Source organism: Blennius ocellaris, assembly GCF_963422515.1.
Source record: "Blennius ocellaris genome assembly, contig: SCAFFOLD_298, whole genome shotgun sequence".
NCBI classification, from domain to species: Eukaryota; Metazoa; Chordata; class Actinopteri; order Blenniiformes; family Blenniidae; genus Blennius; species Blennius ocellaris.
Window position 1 is genome coordinate 22,501 of NW_027662263.1, and position 11,054 is coordinate 33,554.

General features: G+C 50.1%; 1 protein-coding gene across 1 annotated transcript in view; it reads left to right on the forward strand.

Moving 5' to 3' along the window:
• itgb5 (integrin, beta 5) overlaps window positions 1-8,871 on the forward strand; it is a 20,492-nt gene extending 11,621 nt beyond the window's left edge. The window contains exons 10-16 of the mRNA XM_080521359.1: window positions 1,690-1,864; window positions 2,846-3,103; window positions 5,011-5,233; window positions 5,307-5,407; window positions 5,575-5,694; window positions 7,539-7,708; window positions 8,029-8,871. Coding sequence (XP_080377485.1) covers window positions 1,690-1,864; window positions 2,846-3,103; window positions 5,011-5,233; window positions 5,307-5,407; window positions 5,575-5,694; window positions 7,539-7,708; window positions 8,029-8,124 — 1,143 coding nt within the window. The 3' untranslated portion in view covers window positions 8,125-8,871. The remainder of the gene's footprint in view (window positions 1-1,689; window positions 1,865-2,845; window positions 3,104-5,010; window positions 5,234-5,306; window positions 5,408-5,574; window positions 5,695-7,538; window positions 7,709-8,028) is intronic.
• The last annotated feature ends 2,183 nt before the right edge of the window (window positions 8,872-11,054 follow it).

Here is an 11,054-nt window from a genome sequence, read left to right on the forward strand (position 1 = left end):
TCCTTCTCTTTCTTTCATTCCTTCTCTTTCTTTCATTCCTTCTCTTTCTTTCATTCCTTCTCTTTCTTTCATTCCTTCTCTTTCTGTCATTCCTTCTTTCTTTCATTCCTTCTCTTTCATTCCTTCTCTTTCTGTCATTCCTTCTCTTTCTGTCATTCCTTCTTTCTTTCATTCCTTCTCTTTCTTTCTTTCATTCCTTCTCTTTCTTTCATTCCTTCTCTTTCTTTCATTCCTTCTCTTTCTTTCATTCCTTCTCTTTCAATCCTTCTCTTTCTGTCATTCCTTCTCTTTCTGTCATTCCTTCTTTCTTTCATTCCTTCTCTTTCATTCCTTCTCTTTCTTTCCTTTTTCATTTCATTCCTTCTCTTTCATTCATTCTTTCTTTCATTCCTTCTCTTTCTTTCCTTCTCTTCCTTCTTTCTTTCCGTTTGTGTTAAATTGAGTTTCAGAATCAATCGTTTCCTCGTGACGCCGCTTCTCTTTGTCCTCCTTTCTCCTTTTCAGCTCGTTTCAGTTTCTCGTCAACAAAACGAAGCACAAACTTCATTTTACCTCCAAAACTCACTGAGAGACGAAGCGCTAACGAGCCGCCGCATGGCGGGAAGCTAACGCTATCGAGTCACTAGCATGGTCACGTTCCGTCAACATTTTGTACGAAGTGACGGCAGGATGTCAAGATTTGCCAGTTATAATGCTAGTTAGCATGCCTGCGCTAGCATAGTGCTAAATATCTCTGATTGGCGGTTATTAGCATGTCTGTTTACAACGCGCTAAACTAGTTAGCATATTTCCTGCAAGTTGTCTTGAAAACAAAAGTAGCAGAAGTTTTAACGTAATCTTCAGTTTGTTTTTGTTCCACATTAGTGAAATAAAGTTTGAAAATTTTTCAGCAACCAAGCTAACAAACACGCTAACTAAAGTTAGCATGGCGTGCTAGCTTAGCTTCAAATCATGGAGGATTTTTTCCGCAGTTTGGGCTCAATAATTCAATAATTCAGACTCAAGTTCAGCAATTTTCTTCTTTCTTTCTTTTTTTGCGATTAAGCTAATTAGCTTGGCGGTTCAGTTAGCTTGTAGCGCTCACAGCCCTTCAGCTGTTGTTCCTTCAGGCAACGACTGATTTCTTGTGTTTTTTTAACCGTTTCCACGGAGATGGAGCACTTTGCTTCCACCAATTGGCTTGCTAGCATGTATGCTAACAACATGCTAACCTGTATTAGAGCCTTGTAGCATTAGCATCACACCTGCAAGCTATGTAGTAAAAAGTAGCAAAGACAGACTGACTGAAGTATTCTGAAGTATTCTTCACCAAATCAGCGGTCTGAGTCGCTGCTAGCCCCCCCCCCCTCCCCCCCCCCCCCCACTCCCCCGGATCTGAGCAGCCACGTGATTGGCCGGCTCCCCGCGACTCACATGTCTCCACTAATTGAGTTGTTGTAGGGGGTTTCTCCTCGGCGCCACTTCCTGTTCCTCCGTCCATTCAGGGTTTTAATTTGACCTCCGAGGGAAAAGAACAAAGTCTCTTTGCTTCTCGTTCCTCTTTTTCTGCAGAAAACGTCTCTTTGTTATACTTCTATATTTAACTCTTCTGATTCTACCTCTTCTCCCTGAGCAACACCCCCTCCCCCCCTCTCCCCCCCTCCCCCACCAAACGTCCTTGAAAGGTCACATGCTGTCATTTCTCTGCAGGTGTCGTTCAACGTTAGCGTGGAGGCTAGGAGCTGCCCGCCGCGCGGCACCGACCATACCTTCACCATCAAGCCGGTGGGCTTCAAGGACCGCCTGGAGGTGGCGCTGGACTACCAGTGCGACTGCGGCTGCAGCCAGACGGCGCACGCTAACAGCAGCATCTGCAGCACCGTCGGTACGTCAAGCTAACGAGGCTCGCGGCTAGCGCCACAATGTTGAGGCGCAAACGCTAAAGTTTCAGCAACGCAGAAATTTTTATGCTAGTTAGCCTTATGTTAAATATGTCTTCACTGGATAGTTAGCGTACTTTTAGCTAGCACCCATACTGGAGCTTATTAGCATGTTTGCTAACAGCATGCTAAGCTATCTTGAAGTATTTTCCATTTAGCGTATATCACAATCCTGAACGTTGAAGTTTTCTTGGAAAAAAAAAAGTAGCTCAAGCTTTTACAAATTTTTCAGATTTCTTAGCACAGAAGCTAACAAACGTAGCAGCTAAAAATTAGCACGTCGGTACCCTGTTAGCGTCAGTTAGCTTGATGTCATAAAGGTTAATACTGCTCATTGGGTCACACTTTAGCTTATTGTTTCTTAGCCAGTAAGCGAGCAAGCTAGGTAGTTCAGTTAGCATGTCTGCTAGCATGTTTCCAGACTTTTATGCGGCGTCTGTTTGGCTGCGAGGCTCGACTCGCGCAATACTTAGAGCAAGAACGTAAATAAAAGTTCTGATTAAGAAATTTGCAGTAAAATTAAAGGTTTGGAACGAAAACGAGCAAATTAAAGCAAGAATAGAAAAACAAACATGAATGACGGGGCAGTTGCCCTTCAGTGGCTGATGAAGATCTGATGATGATGATGACGCTCCAGCGCTAGCTTGACAGAACATCGGCTCCAAACACAAACCTCTAATAGTCCAACATTCCCTTGGAAAAAAAAATCATCTGCCCCGCCCCCTGCTCTCCTGCCCCTCCCCCTGCTCTCCTGCCCCGCCCCCTGCCCTCCTGCCCCTCCCCCTGCCCTCCTGCCCCTCCCCTGCCCCACTCCCTGCCCTCCTACCCCTCCCCCTGCCCCTCCCCCTGCTCTCCTGCCCCTCCCCCTGCCCTCCTGCCCCTCCCCCTGCCCTCCTACCCCTCCTCCTGCCCCTCCCCCTCCACAGGTACGTACCACTGCGGGACGTGCCGCTGCGAGCCGGGCTACCTGGGCGCCCGCTGCGAGTGCCAGGAGGGCGGCGGCGGCGGCGGCTCGTACCTGAGCGCCTGCCGCGAGGCGGAGGGCAAACAGGTGTGCAGTGGGCGGGGCGAGTGCAGCTGCAACCAGTGTCTCTGCTACGAGTCGGAGTTCGGGAAGATCTACGGCGAGTTCTGCCAGTGCGACGACTTCTCCTGCGCCCGCCACAAGGGGGTCCTCTGCTCGGGTAGGGACCGCCTTCCTTCCTCACACCCACTTCCTGTCACGTCATGAACCACTTCCTGTCCGTGTGACATCACAGCTCACTTCCTGTCTGTGTGACATCACTTCCACCTGTCAGCCCAAAGAGACAGACGCACCTTCAGCATCAATTTAAACCAGTTACTGCAGCTAAAGTCAATTTCCACGAGTCGGAGAGGGGATGAAAGTGTGTGTGTGTGGTGGGGGTGGGGGGGGGGGGGGGTAGAGGAGGAGGGGGTGGGGGGGGGGAGGGGGGTCCAGGTTGGCTCAGTTTGGGTTCAGCTGCTCCAAACTGGCCCGGGTCCCATGAGACCACAGAGGGTCTTTGTACTGGGGTGTGTGTGGTGTGTGTGTGTGTGTGTGTGTGTGTGTGTGTGTGTGTGTGTGTGTGTGTGTGTGTGTGTGTGTGTGTGTGTGTGTGTGTGTGTGTGTGTGTGTGTGTCAGCAGCACAATGACTTCCTGTTTCCTCCAGAAAGAAAAGTTTTCAGAAAAGATTCAAGTTCACAACAAAAATCTAAATGTTTGTTTCTTTTATTCTTCATTTCGTCTTCGTCAGTTCAGACACACACACACACACACACACACACACACACACACACACACACACACACACACACACACACACACACACACGTGTTAAAAACGTGCAAATCAGTGAGCACGTTTTTGTGTTGTCATGGCAACCAGTAACCAATGGTTATTGGCCACCACGTTGCTGTTGGCATGACTCAGAAGGTCCCTGAGCAGTGATGCTAATGCTAATGCTAATAGAAACACGCAGAGCGAAGTCAAACGTACGGAGAAGAAGTGAAACCGCCGCCGAGAAAAGAGGAATCACTCCGTGGAAAACTCAAACCGCACTTCCTGTCCAGCGGCTGAGCGCTCTGGTTAGCCACAGTCACACGTTAGCATTAGAGCTGCTAGCCTAGTCTGGTTAGCCACAGTCACACGTTAGCATTAGAGCTGCTAGCCTAGTCTGGTTAGCCACAGTCACACGATAGCATTAGAGCTGCTAGCCTATTCTGGTTAGCCACAGTCACACATTAGCATTAGAGATGCTAGCCTACTCTGATTAGCCACGGTCACACATTAGTATTAGAGCTGTTAGCCTACTCTGGTTAGCCACGGTCACACGTTAGCATTAGAGCTGCTAGCCTACTCTGGTTAGCCACAGTCACACGTTAGCATTAGAGCTGCTAGCCTACTCTGGTTAACATTAGAGCTGCTAGCCTACTCTGGTTAGCATTAGAGCTGTTAGCCTACTCTGGTTAGCATTAGAGCTGCTAGCCTACTCTGGTTAGCATTAGAGCTGCTATCCTACTCTGGTTAACATTAGAGCTGCTAGCCTACTCTGGTTAACATTAGAGCTGCTAGCCTACTCTGGTTAGCCACCTTGACATGTAGCTTTGGTCTGTTGTTTACATAGTTAGCATGGTTAGCGCGCGACTCTGTTCCTGGTCCCTGGCTGTGTCTCGCTAACGGGACGACCTGTGCTGCGAGCGACTTGGACGTATTTAGCGATTCGTCGGCGCAGGCATGTGAGCTATGCAGGACAGGAAGTCCCACAGGAAGTGGAGCGTCTCCGGGGACGACCTCTGGACGTGACGGGAGTCTGAGCAGCAGCAACATTCCTCAGTGACGGACGCCTCGCTGCAGCGCCGCTCAGTGAGCCGCTAACCCTCCAGAGCAGCGCTACGCTAACGCACATTAGCATCACGGCCTCAAACCTTTTGTTTCTCTGCAACTGATCAGTTGCTTCTTAAGTCACTTTACCGGCGAGGATCAAAGGCTACTCTCCCGGTGCTTTGTAAGCGGAACGTTCCGTCTGTGGTTGCCGTGGTAACGGCCCGCGCAGTCACACGACCCCTGACCGGCTCTCCGCCGCCCCCCAGGCCACGGCGAGTGTCACTGCGGGGAGTGCAAGTGTCACGCCGGCTACGTGGGCGACAACTGCAACTGTCCCACCGACACGTCGTCCTGCCTGTCGGACGCCGGCCAGACCTGCAGTGGGCGGGGCCTCTGCGTCTGCGGGCGCTGCCAGTGCACCGAGCCGGGGGCCTTCGGGGAAACCTGCCAGAAGTGCCCCACCTGCCCCGACGCCTGCGGCACCAAGAGGTAACTGGGGGGGGGGGGGGGTGGTTGTACCTTGTTGACCTCTGACCTCTGGCCTCTGGCCCCGCCCCCTCAGGGAGTGTATCGAGTGTCGCCTCTTCAACTCCGGACGACTCGCCGACAACTCCACGTGCCAACGCCTGTGTAAAGACCAGATCGTCACCGTGGAGACGCTCGGTGTGTGTGTGTGTGTGTGTGTGTGTGTGTGTGTGTGTGTGTGTGTGTGTGTGTGTGTGTGTGTGTGTGTGTGTGTGTGTGTGTGTGTGTGTGTGTGTGTGTGTGTGTGTGTGTGTGTGTGTGTGTGTGTGTGTGTGTGTGTGTCTAACACTGTGTCTGTCCCTCAGACGCCGACGTCCCCGGCGCCGTCCTCTGTCTCTTTAAGACGGACACTGACTGTGTGATGAAGTTCACGTATTCGGAGCACGTCAGTGGACGCTCTGTCCTCACCGCCCTGCAGGAGCCTGGTGAGACTACTAGTTACTACTGCTACTAGTTACTGCAGGAGCCTGGTGAGACTACTAGTTACTACTGCTACTAGTTACTGCTGCTACTAGTTACTACTGCTACTAGTTACTGCAGGAGCCTGGTGAGACTACTAGTTACTACTGCTACTAGTTACTACTGCTACTAGTTACTACTGCTACTAGTTACTGCAGGAGCCTGGTGAGACTACTAGTTACTACTGCTACTAGTTACTACTGCTACTAGTTACTACTGCTACTAGTTACTACTGCTACTAGTTACTGCAGGAGCCTGGTGAGACTACTAGTTACTACTGCTACTAGTTACTGCTGCTACTAGTTACTACTGCTACTAGTTACTGCAGGAGCCTGGTGAGACTACTAGTTACTACTGCTACTAGTTACTACTGCTACTAGTTACTACTGCTACTAGTTACTGCAGGAGCCTGGTGAGACTACTAGTTACTACTGCTACTAGTTACTACTGCTACTAGTTACTACTGCTACTAGTTACTACTGCTACTAGTTACTGCAGGAGCCTGGTGAGACTACTAGTTACTACTGCTACTAGTTACTACTGCTACTAGTTACTGCAGGAGCCTGGTGAGACTACTAGTTACTACTGCTACTAGTTACTACTGCTACTAGTTACTACTGCTACTAGTTACTGCAGGAGCCTGGTGAGACTACTAGTTACTACTGCTACTAGTTACTACTGCTACTAGTTACTGCAGGAGCCTGGTGAGACTACTAGTTACTACTGCTACTAGTTACTACTGCTACTAGTTACTGCAGGAGCCTGGTGAGACTACTAGTTACTACTGCTACTAGTTACTACTGCTACTAGTTACTGCAGGAGCCTGGTGAGACTACTAGTTACTACTGCTACTAGTTACTACTGCTACTAGTCACTGCAGGAACTAATAACTAGTTACTGCAGGACCCTGGTGAGACACTCTACTAGTTACTACTGGTACTAGGTACTGCAGGGACGAATGACTAGTTACCTCATGAAGGTCCTGTGGTGATTAGCTGAGCTGTTAGCACTGTGTAGGATGAAGACGCCCTATAATCTGATGTTAGAGGAGGAAGATGCTCTATAATCTGATGTTAGAGGAGGAAGATGCTCTATAATCTGATGTTAGAGGAGGAAGATGCTCTATAATCTGATGTTAGAGGAGGAAGATGCTCTATAATCTGGTGTTAGAGGAGGAAGATGCTCTATAATCTGGTGTTAGAGGAGGAAGATGCTCTATAATCTGATGTTAGAGGAGGAAGATGCTCTATAATGTGGTGTTAGAGGAGGAAGATGCTCTATAATCTGGTGTTAGAGGAGGAAGATGCTCTAGAACCAGGACTAGAGGAGGAAGATGCTCTATAACCTGGTGTTAGAGGAGGAAGATGCTCTATAATCTGGTGTTAGAGGAGGAAGATGCTCTATAATCTGGTGTTAGAGGAGGAAGATGCTCTAGAACCAGGACTAGAGGAGGAAGATGCTCTATAACCTGGTGTTAGAGGAGGAAGATGCTCTATAATCTGGATTAGAGGAGGAAGATGCTCTATAATCTGGATTAGAGGGGGAAGATGCTCTATAATCTGGATTAGAGGAGGAAGATGCTCTATAATCTGGATTAGAGGGGGAAGATGCTCTATAATCTGGATTAGAGGAGGAAGATGCTCTATAATGTATAAAAAGTTACAGCATCCGATAATATTTCCAAAGCTAACAGTGAGCGTAATGCTAATGGTTCAGCTAACAGTTGCCTCTCCCGCTATACAGAACATTAGCTTCAGATAAAGCTAATGCTAAGAGCAGCCTGTGGTAACCCCTCCCCCCTCCCCCCCAGAGTGCGGCGGCGGCGGTCCGGACGCCCTCACGGTGCTGCTAGCCGTGGTCGGTAGCATCCTGCTGGTGGGCGTCGTCCTGCTCGCCGTCTGGAAGCTCGTCATCACCGTCCACGACCGGCGGGAGTTCGCTCGCTTCCAGAGCGCGCGCTCACGAGCACGATACGAGATGGTGAGCTAATGCTAATGCTAACGCTAACACACTGGGAACTGGGAATATTACCGTTTAACAGTGTTTCTGAATCGTCACCTGGCGGTTTTTCTAACGTTGTTAATCTGACGTCATGAACCCACTTAGCTATTAGCAGTTAACTATTAGCAGTTAGCTATTAGCAGTTAGCTTCAGGTTGAACCATGTTTGTGCAAAATATTGACTTCGATCAGAATTCGCCTGATGCAGCATTTTGTTTTCCGCCGCTGTCGGAGCAGAATGATGATGTCACAAATATGATGATGTCACAAATATGATGATGTCACAAATTGTCCCCACAGGCGTCCAACCCGCTGTACAAGCAGCCCGTGTCCACGCACCTCGTAGAGACGGACTTCAGCCTCCTGGGGAAGTCGTACAACGGCGGCATGCACTGATGGAAGGTGGGCGGGGCTCGGCGGGACCGGTCCAATCAGCTGATGGGGGCGGGGCTCAAGTTGAAGCCCCTCCCCTGGTGAGGGGGCGCGAAGACGAGGGACACCTCGGAGACGTCACGTGGCCTCGTCTACTACTACTTCTTCTTCTTCTTCTTCTTCTTCTTTGGTGGAGGATTCATTAGCATTAGCATTAGCATTGAGTGGACAGTCAAAGGCTCTGAATTACCCAGAATTCCCTCTGGTCCTAACAGGTACTAAACTACGGGCGTCTTAACTTTTTTGCACAGAAAATTTTGTAGAAATTAAAATGTTGTCATCGTGTGTGTGTGTGTGTGTGTGTGTGTGTGTGTGTGTGTGTGTGTGTGTGTGTGTGTGTGTGTTGTGTGTGTGTGTGTGTGTGTGTGTGTGTGTGAGATGCATAAACATTGTGGACTGAAATGAAATTGTTGTGCAGTTTGAATTAAACTGAATGAAGCTCAGCAAGAATCAGGATCTTCAGGCGGCGTGCTCGTGCACGGGGCGGCGTGCTCGTTCACGGGGCGGCGTGCTCGTTCACGGGGCGGCGTGCTCGTTCACGGGGCGGCGTGCCCGTGCACGGGGCGGCGTGCTCGTTCACGGGGCGGCGTGCTCGTTCACGGGGCGGCGTGCCCGTGCACGGGGCGGCGTGCTCGTTCACGGGGCGGCGTGCTCGCCGTCTGCAGCTGGATCCACGTTCATGTACCCGTGCACGCGAAGCAACACAATAAAAGTGCTTGTCTGAACTCGACGTCTCCTGATTTGCTGCATGTTAGCATCTGTTAGCATGTTGGCTTCTTTTAGCTCACCAGCGTTTGCTTTGTCTGTGCTGCATGTCTGTGATTTGATTTCAAAGTCAACGGCACCCACTAGTGGCCCACCAACCACATGGTGGTTCAGTGTTTGTGCCGTTGCCGTGGAGACGGATGTTTATTGTAGGAAGGTTGTAAACATGAAGCCGTTACGTAAACAGAACAGACCGTCCCTCCAGCTGGTCTACAGACGTCCGAGTCGTTGCTTGGGGACGACAGGACGTCCGTCTGCAGCTCGTCCTCCATGTTGGAGCGTCGTCGTCTTTCTGCGGGAAAGTGGGCGTGGCCTCAGTCCTCACGGTTCCTTTCCACCAATCAGAGACCAGATGAAGCTCCGGGAGCAGGAAGTGAAGCGTTTTCTGTTTACAGGCGGTTACTGACAGACCTACTGACGGTTACTGACAGACTTACTGACAGACCTACTGTCTGTTACTGACAGACCTACTGACAGACTTACTGAAGACCTACTGTCTGTTACTGACAGACCTACTGACTGTTACTGACAGACGTACTGACGGCTGGGCTCTGTCAGTAGGTCTGTCAGTAACCGTCAGTAGGCCTGTCTCAGTGCGGCTCTGGTCCTCAGGCGGTCCTCTGCTGCCCCCTGGTGACCAACATGAGGCGGTGACTCATCAAGGTCTGCAGGAAGACTTGAGGCCTCCTCGTGTGTCGGAGGAGGAGTGACGTCATCATCATCCAGGTCCATCAGCTGGACAGGAAGTGACTGTCCAACAGATTCAATAGATTCCAGTCTAGACTCAGACCTTCACAGTCCTGAAGCCCCCCCCCGCCCCCCCCCGCCCCCCCCCCCAGGGGCTTCATCACCCAGATATTGTCAATGAGTCTGTAATAAACTTTTCTAGTCCGTTTTTATCTTCTGAGCTCCAGGAACCACACACACACACACACACACACACACACACACACACACACACACACACACACACACACACACACACACACACACACACACACACACACACACACACACACACACACAAATAAAATAAATGACAGAAAAAGCATAGCAGCATACCAGAATCAAGTGACGTCACCCAGCGGAGCCTCTGATTGGCTCCCTCTGATTTCTGGGCGGGGCCGGGCAGGAAACAAGGCGCCGTGAACGCGCAGGGCATGGATGCGCGCTCCCGCTGGGTTTTTTGGGATTCGGTGTGTGGAGTGTGAAGGGCGAGAGCGACACACCGGAAACGGCTGCCGACAGTTTTCACAATAAGAGCGGCCGCATCGTTCTGCTGTCGAGAGAAAAACCTGTGGTGTTTCCAGAAAACTGATCAATAATCTAAACCTTCGATCGGTTTTATTCTGATATTTATATGGAAAACACATTTCTGTTTATTGAAGGATTATGTTTTAATTAGTTACATTTTGTTTGATTCTTTTTTTAATTTCTAATCAAGAATATTGAATAATCTCTCCACTTCTAAATTAACAAGATTAACTTTTTCTAATTTACCAAGATAAAGCTTTTAAAACTACCGTTGAATTATTGACATGTAAGTTTCTACATCATGAAGTCAGAACCGTTGAATTTAATCCAGATGTTCCAATCATCGTTAATCTGCAGTTTATAATCTGCAATGTCTGATTATAGGTGTTGAATTCAGTCTGTAATCTGCTGGATTACTTTAATCTGGGCTTTCTTCATTTAATGACTTTATCGGAAAATATGCTGGATTAATTTAATCTTCTGGAATATTTCAATATCAAAGTCATTCTGGGGCTCTTATTTTCTCGCCCCACTCTTTTTGACATTTTGCTGGCTCTTACTCTTACTCTGAAGGTCCCACCGGAAGTGTCCGGGCCGCTGCATGCTAATTGCCCCCGGGGCAGCAGCGGTGGATCCAGTGTGGCAGCGGGGCAAATCCCGGATCTGTGAGACCCGGAGCAGGAGGCCGGCGGACAGCGGACCTCCAGCGGCAGGAGCCCGGCTCCGAGAGCAGCGAGTCCCGGAGGACCGAGCCCCGGATCCCGGCTCCGTCCCCCCGCTGGCTGCGGCTTTTCTCCCGCTGACGTCCCGCTGGAGCCGCACGGTGAGCAGCCAGACCCGCACCCCCCCCCCCCCCCCCCCCCCCCCCACCCCCA